The sequence below is a fragment of the Echeneis naucrates genome, chromosome 12, assembly GCF_900963305.1.
Source record: "Echeneis naucrates chromosome 12, fEcheNa1.1, whole genome shotgun sequence".
In the NCBI taxonomy this organism is placed as follows: domain Eukaryota; kingdom Metazoa; phylum Chordata; class Actinopteri; order Carangiformes; family Echeneidae; genus Echeneis; species Echeneis naucrates.
Window position 1 is genome coordinate 9,476,586 of NC_042522.1, and position 14,433 is coordinate 9,491,018.

Below are 14,433 nucleotides of genomic sequence, written 5' to 3' on the forward strand. Positions count from 1 at the left end.
CCTAGTTCCCTTGTAGTTGTTTATGCATGTAGTTAAAACAAGAAACTTTCATCAACTCATCATGTCTGCACCACGGTGACTGGAATCCAATGGTTGCCAGTCAAGGAAAAAAATGCAAAACACGGACAAACCCCATACTGGCAGCATGTGAGTTTGCAGATAGTCTGCTCTTATTCTGCCCATAAAACAAACAAAACAATTAATCTCTTTCATCTGAGGCATCTGAAATGTCAGAAGTGTGACATGACTGATAGTTCATGCCGCTTACCTCATTTGCTTTATGGGAAATTGCTGCAGCAGCTTAATCTCACAATGACAGCACCAGGTTCTTGCAGCCCTGTAGTGAAGAGTTAAAAGCCTCAATCAGTCAGAGTAACCAGTCCCCTGTAGGGATGTTACACACTCCTTCTCTGCATGCTGTCTCTCTGAGGTGAGATGTGGTTATCAGTGTCCAACAGTGTCTAATGAGAAGGTTGGACACACTCAGTAGACAGCAGGTTTAGCATTTTCTCACAGTCTTGGACGCCATCCTGCCATGCAGCTCTGAGGCCCTGCTCGCCTGCGGAAGCAAAAGCTTACAGGATCTTTTGTAGTGAGTGTGACCTTCCATCTTTTGTATGTGTTGCACATAATGCTCAGTGCCAGAAGGCAAAATGTGCTGTGCATGCATGAATTCTGTTATATCAGTGAATCGTACTGGGAAACCTAATGGTGGTCAATAGAGCATGTAATCTACACTGGTAGTTAAAACACTACCAAGCAGTTCAATGTTAAACTCTCAGGACTGAGTTGTTCAGCATGTGGCATACATATCAGTCTACACTACAAACTATGTCCTGCTGGAAAGTACATGTACACAAACAATGTGCTTCCGTAGAATGTTTCTATTGTGTTCTACTTAGTACTTAGTACAAAATACTTATTGTAACCTTGTCCTCACAGCGATCGCAGATCTGACGCTAAACAGAATCAATGGGCTTTAACGGGGATGCTCTCATTTTTGTAAACTAAAATATATCGTCTGAATATCTAAAAAATATATAATTATCCTTAGTGCTGCAAATGCATCTCTGGATGTGTTTTTTTCCCTCTTGTTTCAAGTATTTTTCCACTGAGATGTTGCCACTTGCTCTTAAGTAAAGTATTAGAATGGGAAGGGGGGCTCACTACATAGCAACAAAACTATGAGGATGACAAAAAAACTGCTGGTTTAAATGAGAAAACCTTTAGTAAGGGAGGAGGATAAATTGATCCTCTTTTTTACAGTGTAACTTTGCTTCATGTCAAAATAAATTATTCTGAGAGTTAGTGAAAGGGTTAAAACAAAATATATATATAAATATGTTTTTGGGGTATTATTTATTTATTTTATTTTATTTTATTTTTTTGGTATCTCAAAATTCTACAAGAGAACTAAAAGCGATAGTTCCAGTTATGGGATATGAGACACTTATTCATAGTCAGTATGTCAGCTACAGTAGAGTCAATGCACTGCAGACTGGGAAAACCGACACAGAAGCAGAAGAGTGATGAGCTACTTATGATACTTGGACTATTACTTTAAAACAATAGTATGCATAGTCTGTAAAGATCTGCAGTGTAGGTGGGAGTATAAGTGAAGAAGTGTGAGTGCAAATCAAATGTAAACCACACAGTAGAGGGAACCAGGATTGATTCCTAGCACAGGTTTGAAAGGAGCAATGACACACAAAGCCCAGTCCTACACACACCTCCAGTTCCTGCAGAGAAATCAACCACAGAAAGGAAACAACAGGTGCACAAGGTCAAGAGTTCTCACACTTTGCTTGAATGGAAAAACCTGCAGTCACAGAAAGAATTTATGACTTGAAATTTAAAATTCTTGTAGCAAGTATTCGTCCTAAATTCTTCACATAGGAAGGCCTTCGAAAACCTCTTTCAGCACCTCAGTACGCAAATGCACACAGAATATATTGTAAAGCAACAGGCCTACTCATGGCAACAAATAATTCACTACACACCCTCTATGTTGTGTTCGTCTTTATCTCTGACATTTCTCTGGATCTCATTCTCTTCCAAAAATGGGCTGCTCTTGCCCCAAAGGCTGAGTAGCACAGGGGAGTGAGACAGGAAGGGTGACAGAAGACCACCACTCACACACATTTGCACAAAGAGAGCCACGCTCATTGTGGTTGACTGATAATGTGGTATGCCGTAGATTCTTGACGGTTGGAGGAGCGACGATCAGTGATGTCAGAGTCCGCTCCTCATTCTGTCAGTGTTGTTGGTTAGCGACCTTTATGAAATGAAATGTTTTCTGTAAATTTCTGTTTTCATATTTGTCATCATGATTTGTGATTTATTTTTTATTTATTTATTTTTTTCCACCCATTGTGATTCCCTGTTACCAAAATGATCATCTACGCACCACTGGATTTTTGATGTGTTGTCTTGTTTGTCTCAGTAATCTTCAGTTCACAGCGTCCATATATACATATATAAATGGTTAGATAGATAGATAGATAGATAGATAGATAGATACTTGAATTATCATGGAAATTAAAGAATATACATTGAAATATATTGCCTTACATTATATATCAACAACATGAGGCCAAAAACAGAACAAAGAGGTTAAAATGTGTAGAGAGTTGAAGGTCAGACAGCACTCCAAAGCTGTGTTCATTCATCAGCCACATTACTGTGGTTTGTCAATTGTATTCTGAAAGAAGTGAGTCATTTAAAGAATAATTGATTTGTTGGCATTTAAAGAAATACAGTTTCTCTCTGATTTAGTTGGAATCGGGACTATTTGAAAAATTGCCATCCCACCAGCTCTGCCCCTGTTGTCTTATTGTTGTTGTAGCCATGTGTGACATGGGCTAGTTTGCTTGTAGAACTGGATATGTTTAACTTGGTGTTGTTGTTTTTTTTTTTTAAGGCAGCAAAAACAGAATTTTTTTTTTAAATAACTCTTTATCTCGTCAAACCAAGTACATCGTTTTGAGGAAAGCTATTCGTGTGTGTGTGTGTGTGTGTGTGTGTGTGTGTGTGTGTGTGTGTGTGTGTGTGTGTATATATATATATATATAGCAATGCACTTTGCTTAGCTCTGTAGTTACATGCAGTGGCTGCTGCACCTGCACGTTTGCTTCCACTAGAAATAAACTCAAATAAATGCAAATTAATATTCACACACATACAGTATGAGCATTTCCCCTCAGGAAACTGAAATCAACTGCAACGGAAAAGCTTGTGCCCGTCCCTGATGATGCGAGACTGAGACATGTTGCTCTCTGGAAGAATTTAATTTGGCAGTCAGCTCATTTAGAGAATCATTAACCCTGCTTCCTCAAGGTTCTATTAGTGTGACCAGGATAGAAAAGCTCTTTTTGGTGTCAAATGCTCCTGTTATCAGTTTTAGTGACCTGGTGGTGAATGAAAAATCTTGTTTTTGCTGACTGCAGAACAACAGTGTGCAATGAAAAGTTGACATTTCCTGCATCCTGTGGCCATTTCTGATGTTTGTGTGTGTGTAAAACACATGTCGAGTATAATGCCTGCACCAGATTAAAACTTTGTGCCTTAATACCTGCTAGGTTTGTGAAATCAGAAGCCTGGTGAAATTGTGGTGAATGGTAATAGGTTAGGGTTAGGGTACACAAATTAGCGAAATAGCTTTCTGGATAGAGTTGCAGGTTAGTACTAGGCTGCTGCAGCCAGCTGGTCTCTTATCTTAGCACTGCAGATGGTATAACCTGGCAGTGTGTGAACAATTGACATAAAAGAGCTTATTTCTCATTGGGACAAATTCAGAGAAAAGTTTTGAGTGTTTATTTCAAAACACCTCTTTATATTTCACAGGCGCCCAGTTTACCCTCTATTGATTATAAAAATAATGCTTTAAATTTTTCTCTGTGTGATAATATTCATACTCTTCATTCATGCTAACATCTTTAAAGGATGAGATGGTTAACATTTGAATTGAAAAAACCAAAGCAACGTACTTCATGTGCAGCCAAAACCTGATATATCCAGACTTGGCGCAGTGATGCTGGATAATACTATATGTTGGCCTTACTGTGCTGGTAAGTCATTGATTGACTTAACTCCAACTTTGCCAGCTACACTTGTTATGCATCATAGATACAACAACACCAGGTTATCAGTTCAGGCTGATTGGTTTCAGTTGCTTTTCATGATCTAAAAAAAGAGACCTAGTCTCAGCTATCTCTGGAAGACAAAGCCTGTTTGTCCGAGAAACTTCATCCCAGTGGGAAAGTAGATGAGCCCCACAGGCACGGTGCCTCACATGCACTTCTAATGTTTACTGAGCTGTATGTCTTCAAAGAGAAAATGTATGTATGTGTGTGTGTGTGTGTGTGTGTGTGTGTATATGTATATATATATATATATATATTATTTGAATGTGAAGAATGTGCAAATGCTTATTTTTCTTTTTAGTCAATGATTAATCCTGCTCTTTTACAGGAACTCTGGCAGCAGGCGAACACAGTTTCCCTTTCCAGTTTCTGATTCCAGGTGGGTCTAACTTCTCATTGCTTTGCAAGATAGCCACACCCTCAATTGTTGTAATTATTCTATTATTGAACTGCTTTATCAGAGGTCCCAATGACGTCAGTATCAAGAGATTATCACGTCAGTGATAACATTTGATAAGGTGAGCCTTAGCTCTTAGCCTTTTCTTTACAACACAAAGTAGACAAGCAGATATGAGATAATGGAAATGGGTGAACAGTCATCCCACTATAATACAGCTTTAATGACTGTGAGGAATATTAAAGTTATAATGCCTTAGCATTGGTCATAAATTCATCCTTAATGTGGCCATGTGTAAATACCCCGAGGTTTGACACTGCAATATAATACAAAACCCCAGCCCTACCAATAACACAAATATCTGATGGACCGATACACCCACACACACACGCACGCAATGAAGCGTCTATCTAGTATGTTCCACTTACAGCTAGTCTGAGACACAGGATGGCTTGAGTTATTTTTAGTTCACTCTCCTGTTGTGCAGTCACTGTTTAATTGGTCCTCATGCCCCCATGCTTTGCCCACCCCTCCTAAAAGGAAGGGAGGGCACAGGGCAATGCACAGGGCAATGCTAACTACCATGTAGTGATAATTGGCTCGCTGGAGAATCATGTGTCTGGTACTGACCCCTGCTGGTACAGCAAACAGACTGATGCACCCTTGGATATCATTAAAGTAGATTTAAAGAGGATCACACTTTTAGGGGCAAGAGTTCATTGAACTAAAACTGTCATTTTGCTGACTTGTTTTTTGTGTGTGCAATAGGCGTGCGCTATTAAAACGATCAATTTAAGAATCACGATTCTCATTTACTATGATTCAGAATTGATTTAAAATGTCCCAAAATCAATAAAAAATAAATAAATAAATAAATAGCCTGGGAAGACCAAGCTTGAAACGAGCCTCACAGTGTGCAAGGTTTACAAAATGAGGAACCTTTTTCATAAAGAGCCATTTTTATTTTTGTTACTAAAGCAATATTTCATATTGCTTTTATGCAACAATTCCATCTAAGCATGGATAACTTTTTAAACCTAATAAATGTGAAAAGGACACTTTAATGTCTCCATTTGTCATTCTGTCATGCAAAGCAGACTGGAGTAGATCAGGAGGATCCTTTGTACACCTATAGATTGAAGCAGAAATCATTATGAATTCAATCACAATCCAATGTGAAGTGTAAAAGCAGTGCCATCAACAATAAGTAATTTAAGAGCAATTCCTACTTATAAAGAGAGATAGAGATTTTAAATCTTGTTTGAGTGTGTGTTTTTGTGTGTATTTGTTTATGCTGACAGTGATTGTTCAAAAATAGTTAGAGTAAAAGTGAATAATTTACAAAAACCTGCCACAAACTATATTTCCCTCAATTTCAACACAGCAGGCACGTTAGGTCAATTAGCTATATTGGTGATCAGCTCCTGAATTCATGACCGCTTAAGTAAGACACTGGAGCCCTGACACCGCCTGATGTGCAGGCCAGTGGGTGTACGGCAGCTCGACCGCTATCAGTGTATGAATATGAGTAAATAATGAGTTATAAAGCTTTTAGGATAAAAGTGCTGCATAAACATAGTCCATCCACTTACTTGTGTGTTTTTAGGACAGAGTGTTGCATATTTTCAGTGTAAGTTAACTTACGTACTATCATTCTGGCCTTATCGGTTCTCGCTTAGGGAACCAGTACAAGGACACTCAGAAGGATAAATGAAGCTTCAAATGGTTATGGGAGATATGAGTTCTGGAAGAGAAGCAAGTAAGCGAGTAGAACAAAGAGATTAAAATGTGGTTCACCTTCCTCTGGAGATGAGCCCCCATCCTTCCTTTTACAGAAATATGACTATCTGAGTCCACTGAAATACAGAGGAAGGCCTTTAAGTCTCCAAATATCCTCCTGTTTCTCAGTTTATTTCTGAGATCAAACTGTCAGCTGTGATACATTTTAACATGAGCTGTGAGGAACGTTTTGGATGCCGCTGTGTTTGTGGCTGTTAAGTCAGGGAACATAAGGTCAAACAAACTTCTATAGGTGTGAAATGTGTGCAGACCAAGCCAGACCATCAACACTGGATAAAGTGCTGCCATTAAACAGATTCTTTCTCTCTTGCAGTTTCTTCACTGTTTAGGAAATATATCTTGCTTGATCTGTATGACGTGCGAATGCCAATATGCTAATATTTAGCATTGTTTGTCTTGTATTATCTAATATTAGTTTGTTAACATGCTAGCACTTTATAATTGGTGCTAGTCTGTCAGCAATGCGATAGGATCTACCTGCTGGTCCTTAAATAGGATCATGGGAGATGCTGTCTTTACCACCTTGACTTCTTCCTTTATGCTGTCTCCATATTAAACAGGCTGTTGCCATATTACAGTACCTTCTGTAGGTTTGATAATTGATGGGAGCATTTGAAATAATGTACCAAGTGTCTCAAAAAGATACCATTCTACAATTCAAATACTTAAGAGGTTCTTCGATACGCAAATTCTTCCTGAAAGGGAAATGTTCTAGGCTTCCTGTTGAAATTAAATTATCATTCCAAAGCACCACAGAAGTTCAGAAAGTGAGAGAAGATCTTTGTTTGCACTTAGAGGAATGAGCCAGGTGACATAATCTTTAACCACTTTGAGCAGCTCAGTCTGCTGTGTCTCCAGGGAGAGTCAGCCCAGGCCTTCATCCTTGTCCATCCACTGCTCTGTTTCTGCTGCCAAGCTGTCTTCAACAAAACAACATCTCTCCTCTCTCCCGCTTAATTCTTATCGACAGCAGCAGCAGATGTGTCCCCAGAGCAGCCACCAGGCACGCTGACGTTAACATCTAAATGAAAATGGGGAAGGGGGATAAGGAACAGTGCCGCAGACCAGCTCAGCTTTTATTTCTGACAACACATTAATTACATGTTTGGTCAGTTATATGCATACGGATGATGGAATCAGAGTAGGTTTTGAGTCGGATGTGTTTTTTCTTCACTTCCCCTAGCTCCAAACGTCTCTCCCCTCCTGTCTCATTTTTAACCCAAATAGTTATTTTGATCTCCACTTAAATTTCCTGCCCTACAGTCTATTCCCTCTCTGTTTCTTCCTCCTTCACTGTCCTTTACTTCAGTCACAAAAATAATGTAAATAATAATAATAATCTGAGGTCAGTATGAAAAGCATGCTACCTCTGATTGAGGCCTTCAGCTTACTAATAGCAACATAAAAATGAAATCCCTAGCTTTTCCATCTTCTGTTAAAAATATGTCCATGTTGCTCATGTTTCAGAAACTGTCGGACAGTAACATCTTTATTGTTCTTCATTGTTCTATTCCCCTGTCTTCAGTTGCTGTCCCGACTTCCTTTGAGGGACCATTTGGGAAGATTGCTTACCGAGTGAGGGCTGTCATTGACACGCCCCGCTTCTCCAAGGATTACAAAGCCCAGAGGCCCTTCTACCTACTCAACCTCCTGAACCTCAATGAGGTGCCAAACATAGAAGTGAGTGTTGCTGCACAAATTGCAAACTCATTCAGCACCTTCATCCTCCTTTTATTCCCTAATACACTGAAAGCTTTGGAGTGCTGTTCTGCTGAGTAAACCTCGGGCTTGATTGATAAAGCTTTTTATATAATACTGAGCCAAAAGGAGACAAGGGGACCTTGAAAAGCTCTTATGAACTATATGCCTTAATTTGATCAACCTCTGTCTTGATCAAGGCTTATTGGATTTCATGACAGAGCAGCTGCTAATCCCATTTCTCCTTTTATCCATTGACTTACTGACTTATCATTCACTCTGTTCCTGTCATAGCTGTTAGTTTCCAGATGCTTAGCAGGATGATTATCTGCATGGCATCAGATACTGAGGCTTCTTAATTACTTACAATGCATAAACAAACATTTGTCCTGTGACTCTACAGCATTCGAGCTCAGCTGTGACCACTAAGAAGTTCACCTACCTCCTAGTGAAGACAGGGATCCTGATGCTAAAAGCTCGAAGTGACCTGAGGGGTTACATTCCTGGTCAGGTCATAAAGTTAGCCACGGAGATCCACAACAAGTCTGGAAAAGACACAGGTTGCGTACTGGCCAGTCTCATACAGGTAAGACACTGGAATAATGAATGTGATTAAAATGATAAAAGTTAAGCCTGGAAGCAATACCCCATTTCTCTACTCTGCAGATGTGTGTCTTCACAGTCTTTGCTCTATCTCGTATACAATTATTATGACAGCCAGTGTGCAATGTCCCTTTGAAATTCCCATTTTAGTAGATTGACTTTTTTAGATGAGAGTTATAAATTTCTGCCAGGGCCTTGGAGCTTCAAACACAATCGCTGATAGAACCAATCCTTTAATGTGTGCCCATGAAGTCTCTCTACAGTGGCAAAGCTTGTCTCAATTCATTGCAAAGGAGCAGTTTTATTTGCAGTAAAGTAAAGCTTCCTTTTGAAGGTGCTTTCATATCTTCTCATGTCTGCGTTTTTTCACCCCAGAAAGTAACCTACAAAACCAAGCGGCCTTTGTTTGACCTGCGAACCATTGCTGAGGTGGAGGGAGCTGGGGTGAAAGCAGGAAAACACGCTGAGTGGAGGGAGCAGATCATTGTCCCTCCTCTTCCTCAGTCAGCACTAGCTGGCTGCAGTCTCATAGACATTGATTATTTCATTCAGGTTAGTATGAGTGTGCCTACTATGTTATCATAGGTTAATGGAAGCTGTGTACCAGCAAAAAAACAATTGTTGATGCACTGATGATTGATGTTGTTGTTTACTGGACTCAGTGCCACTGGATTGAAACCTATTAATTCTTAATGACATCCACTCATTATGACACTAACACCTGATGACACTGATGAGTCAAAAAAAATATTACATATGATCCAAAGATTTTCCAGTTTAAAAAGATCAATTTGTCAATTATAATGATGCCTATCCATAAAGTAATACAGTTAGAATGTTTTTGTTACAGGTGTCACTAAAATCTCCAGATGCAGTTGTCACTCTGCCCATCTACATCGGGAACATCGCTGTGAACTTGTCTCCATCAAGGACTGTTCCCTCCAGTCCGGACCACTGTGGTGCCACAATTGCATTCAGCGCTGCAGGGGTGACCCCCAGTGCCCCACCAGCAGAGGAGGAGCCAGCAGAAGGTTTGTGTGCAGGGGGCCTGGACAGTGAAGAGATCCCAACCAAAAGTCACTCTCAGCAGGACCCCTCAGGACTGTCAGTCACCATGTCCCCCAGCGCCTTCAGCCATGCACCAGGTGCAGCACTGCCTCCCAGCCATAGACGGCCGGACGCATCTGCTCCGCTGTTCTGTGTGTCCACTGGGGCCACCATACCTTTCTTCACAGAGGGAAATGCGACTCCTGTACCCACTTCCTGTTCTCTAATTCTTCCTCCAGAGTACAGCAGCTGGGACTACCCTCATGGTTTGTTATCCACTTAACACTGGCACACAGGCACAAAGACACACAGAGACATACATAATATATAATAGCCAACAAGATATTCATTTCACAGTCTTTTTTTTTTTTTTAACTGCAGTCAAGTCAAGTAACAAATCGTCGGAAGTTCAGTCTTAAACTGCTAATTTCTTGCTGATCAGCAGTCTATTAATGTGGTAGCGTTTATTTATGTCCTCCCTTTAGGTAAACCATCTCACTGTCACTATGTTACATATTTAACAATAACAAACCACAGCTCTGGATGCACATTTTTATCACCTAGTCAAAGACAAATCCAGTGCTCATAGAAATGTCATAACAGGGCCAAAACTGGCCAAATTATACATAGACGTTATTTAGAGAGCAGATTTTTTTTTTTTTAATGAAATCAAGCAATGGATGAACTGAGACAAAGTGTTTCCATTCACATGACTTTTAAACAGACTTGCAGTACCAGGGTGTTAATAAAACTAAGTTAATTTTATGCAGTTTCTGCTGCGTTTATATGTTAATTATCCTCTAGTATATATCCTGTAGAATTTTTCGGTAACAACAGAGTCAAAACCACACTTGAGTCCAGTTGTGATCAGGGCTTTGAAGCTATGTTACATGGACTGTGTTGACCCATTTCTGTAAACAAGATAAAAATATGATTTTGTTCATTCAACAAAAAATTCCATTATTTTTCTTGCACTCTTGCACTCCTTTTTTGTGGTTAAAGTCACAACCGTCTTCTTTTATTTTTAGGGCATGGAGAGATCAGCTCAAGGATACACTAAAGCATACATTTACTGACTCATCTGAGCTGGGAGGAGAGGGCTTTAACTGCAGTATAATTTACCACCATTTGTGTGTTACAGAACCTCCACCTTCTTATGAGGAAAGCTGCAGTAGCGCCAACTAGAGTCTCATCAGCGGACAGTAGAGAAGAAGCAGATGATGAAGCGTCATGACCTCTGCACTGGCTTCCTGAAAAATCAGTACAGACACTGGGTGAAAGAGGGTACACAACCACACCCCCCTTCCCTTATCTGTTCTTTTTCCGATAAAGTTAAAAAAGGGATCAAATCTTATATAGAATATAAGAACTTTTATTTCACCTCATGTCCCTGCAGGTCATGTCAGACAGAACAGGTGAACATCACTGTGCTTAAAGGTGTTTTTGATTGTTTCACAGCATTTAATACGTTCAGTGATGGAACTTTCCTTCTTGGTGCAGGGTAGAATCTGTTCTGTTTTATCTTTCCAATGAATTGTTGCATCTGTGATGCCTTGAAAATGATTTTTGAGCTGAAGGCTCAGAGTTTGATGAGACCAAACAATAGCCTTCTGTGCAGCGTTGTTCCTTTTGTGCACTCGTTATCGTGGCCCTCTGCTTTTTGTCTGTGTCTCAGCTGTCCTCATGCTGGATATCACGAGGAGCACTTAAAACCACAGGTCCAGTTCCTTCTGTAAAATGAATTAAAACCGCAGCGTGCTGTGTGTTTTTTGTGAGTAGAGCGTCATCTAATAGCAAAGTCATTTTTTGTCCCATGATCCTGCACACATGGGCTTTAAAGAGAAATAATGTCAGAGGAAAGTTATCATTTGTGTGACTTCAAGTAAAGCAAATTTGGAAAAAAAAAAAAAAAAAATTCAACAAAGAAAACCAAAACAGATTTAAAAAGGTTTTATCAGTGATATAAATGAATTAATGATTTGATTGATAATTAATTGTATTACTTGCATGTTTATTTTTGTTTATTTTATTTTTTTTTTTAAAGAACACGTGCACTGACATGTCACAGGGCACATGCAGTTTTGGAAGTGATACATAATGTAAAAAGAAAAAAAAGGGTTTACTTCACTCTATATTGCCACCATGTGTTGAGTCATATAACTGAGAGGTTTTGGTTTGGGACTAGTTTTGTATTCAGGGACCGATCACCTGCAGATGGGACTCTGCAGTGGGACACAGGATTGCAGAACTGATGCAGTCTTTCTCTGCTCTCTTGTGGTCATCACTGATACAAGCTTTATCTCAACCTGGTCTCCAAGCTGGAGCTGAACGTAAAATGTCATGCAAACTGAATCCTTAACTTAGTCCGTGCTTCTGCAGTGTACCAGCTGAAGTCACTTTTTAACTGTCTGTTGAGCAGATCTGACAAACTGAAGTTGGAGATATGTATATGTTGTTTTGCATCACCTTTTCAGTCTCACTACAGAAGAGACTGTATTTCTTTCTCCTCTGTTGCCTTATATTTCTTTTAGTGCTGCATTAGTGAGAAGAGAATCCTGTGAAATTTCAGTAAAGAGAAGCATACATGTGCACAACGCAGCACTTTTTGACCGTTCGAGTGCATGGGTTTCTGTGAGTGTGCGGATCTGCTGTACATAATTGTGTAAGTGAGGATGTGTGTGTGTGTGTGTGTGTGTGTGTGAAATATATCTTATATGAACAAGATGCTAACATGCTCAGCTGTTTTTACATAGATTTCTGATTCAATATCTGTGTTACACTGTCTTACTAGAGGCACTTTGCCTTTTTATAAGGGCTGGGTGATTTAGTGCAGTTTTTGTTTTGTATATATGCTATAATATCTCGTAATGCAAAACAGTTTGAATATGAGATTGATCATGTGATTCTCCATTCTTATTGATGACAGAAAATATACTCACTAACCATATCATCCATGTCCAGCCCAATATTTGTTGTCACTTTCTTGTGGGGAAATTATGCCACTTAAAATCTTAAGCACAACTACTGTACTGAATATTTGTTATTATTGCTGTGTTTGTCTTATTATACCACATGTAAGTACAATCGTAAATCAAAGTCAAGGTTCACCTGTGAATTAAAACAAACAAACATGCTGTTTTCTCCTATGTGCACATCTTGTTGCCACATGCTGTGCAGATTCCAGACATTTCCAAACTCCTTTTACAGTTAGAAATGACTATTATTATGACTGCATGCCTTAAACAGTTTGGATTAGCAGCACCCCTCGCAGGGGCTTGTGATGGTCTCACTTCTTCTGTCAGGGAGGACATGAGGATGTGCTCCTGCAGCTCTTCCTGTCCTGCCTCCTATGGACTGTGCTAAGTGCACTTGATGTATATACAAATGTAGCTTTTAAAGACAGTAAGGACACTGGACCTTGGACCTGAACTTTTTTTTTTTTTTATTATTATTGTTGTTTTAGAAAACGTGCAATTCCACTATCTTGCAGCTTGGTTCCCTGAAGTCATGTCACACTGCCTTTATGAATCTTTATTCTGCTAAATTCTTTTCCACCAAAAGGTACAATAGCTTTATGACGCCCCATATGTTCTGTTTTTATTTCCCTCCTCACATACTGATGACTGGTGTCTGGTTTTGTATTTTTCTACTTGTAAACCGTTTACAGTTGCAGTATGCAGATACTAATGGGAGCACCTCAACCAGTAAATGTAATATTTCAACTTGAAGTGCAGAATACAAGTTGTAATGTATGACAATAAAATGAAATTGAATGGGTTTTGTGGTTGACAGAGTCAGCTTTCATTTTCTTATAACCTAACTCCAACAGGAAGTTGGGACATTCTGATTTACTTGCTAATTTGATGCCATTTTCACAAACTCTTAACTCTTAGTTTTAACACGGATAACTTCACATTCACTGATGACAATTTATTAAAACCTTTAGTTAGTTGTGCCTGCTGGGCGTGGCGGTGCGGTGAGGACTCCCATCTCCAGCATACAAATTCCGATTTGTTCCAAATTTTGCACGCAGTCAGACTCAAAGCAGCACAGAAGTCAGCTTCAGATTGCAAAGGTGCTGTTTTATTTTACACTATATGCGTAGTATGCGCCAATATGACATATCATTGGTGGGTGGACTCACGACACATGGCACACACGCCACCTCCGGTGAAACATTTTCATTTTTAATCTGATCGGGTAACGTTGAGTCCAACTTGCACAGGTGTGCTTTGGCCCATCCATCGCTGCTTGCAGCTTTAACCTTCATTCTTTATTGCTAGTTTTCTGTTTTGTGACGATTTATGAGTGTCTAATGAATGAGAGGTAGGTATATAACAACAGTAATGTAAAAGGATAATAGAAAGTGGAGATACGTTCGTGGTTATAGCCAGTTGAAGGTGTCTACAAGGTTGGGATGAAGACATTTGCTGCATGAAAGCTCTTTATCAATTTTGATTGAAATTGATTTAAATACACTTCCCTTAAAGTAGCCTACACATCACAGCTCAGAATGATTAGACGTGTTTACAGTGTAAATTGTGTATATGGTATAAAATATAGCCATTTTGAGCACATGCTAACATCGATTTGCCTAGCATATATTACACAGTACAATGCAAACTGCAGCTAAATTCACAATCCACCTCTTGGCCTGGTTTCTGGGGGTGTGCAGAGAAGCCGAAATATCCGGAAAGCTACGAACGTCTTCGGTCGTCTCCACTTACCACGTGGTCCAAGCTGCGC

The 14,433-nt window shown here is 39.6% G+C and overlaps 1 protein-coding gene across 1 annotated transcript in view; it reads left to right on the plus strand.

The window, feature by feature from the left end:
* The window catches only part of arrdc1b (arrestin domain containing 1b), a 29,132-nt gene extending 15,668 nt beyond the window's left edge, over nt 1-13,464 (plus strand). Inside the window, exons 3-8 of the mRNA XM_029516203.1 lie at nt 4,471-4,521; nt 7,865-8,019; nt 8,441-8,623; nt 9,016-9,192; nt 9,491-9,953; nt 10,829-13,464. Coding sequence (XP_029372063.1) covers nt 4,471-4,521; nt 7,865-8,019; nt 8,441-8,623; nt 9,016-9,192; nt 9,491-9,953; nt 10,829-10,872 — 1,073 coding nt within the window. The 3' untranslated portion in view covers nt 10,873-13,464. The remainder of the gene's footprint in view (nt 1-4,470; nt 4,522-7,864; nt 8,020-8,440; nt 8,624-9,015; nt 9,193-9,490; nt 9,954-10,828) is intronic.
* Nucleotides 13,465-14,433: the final 969 nt, after the last annotated feature.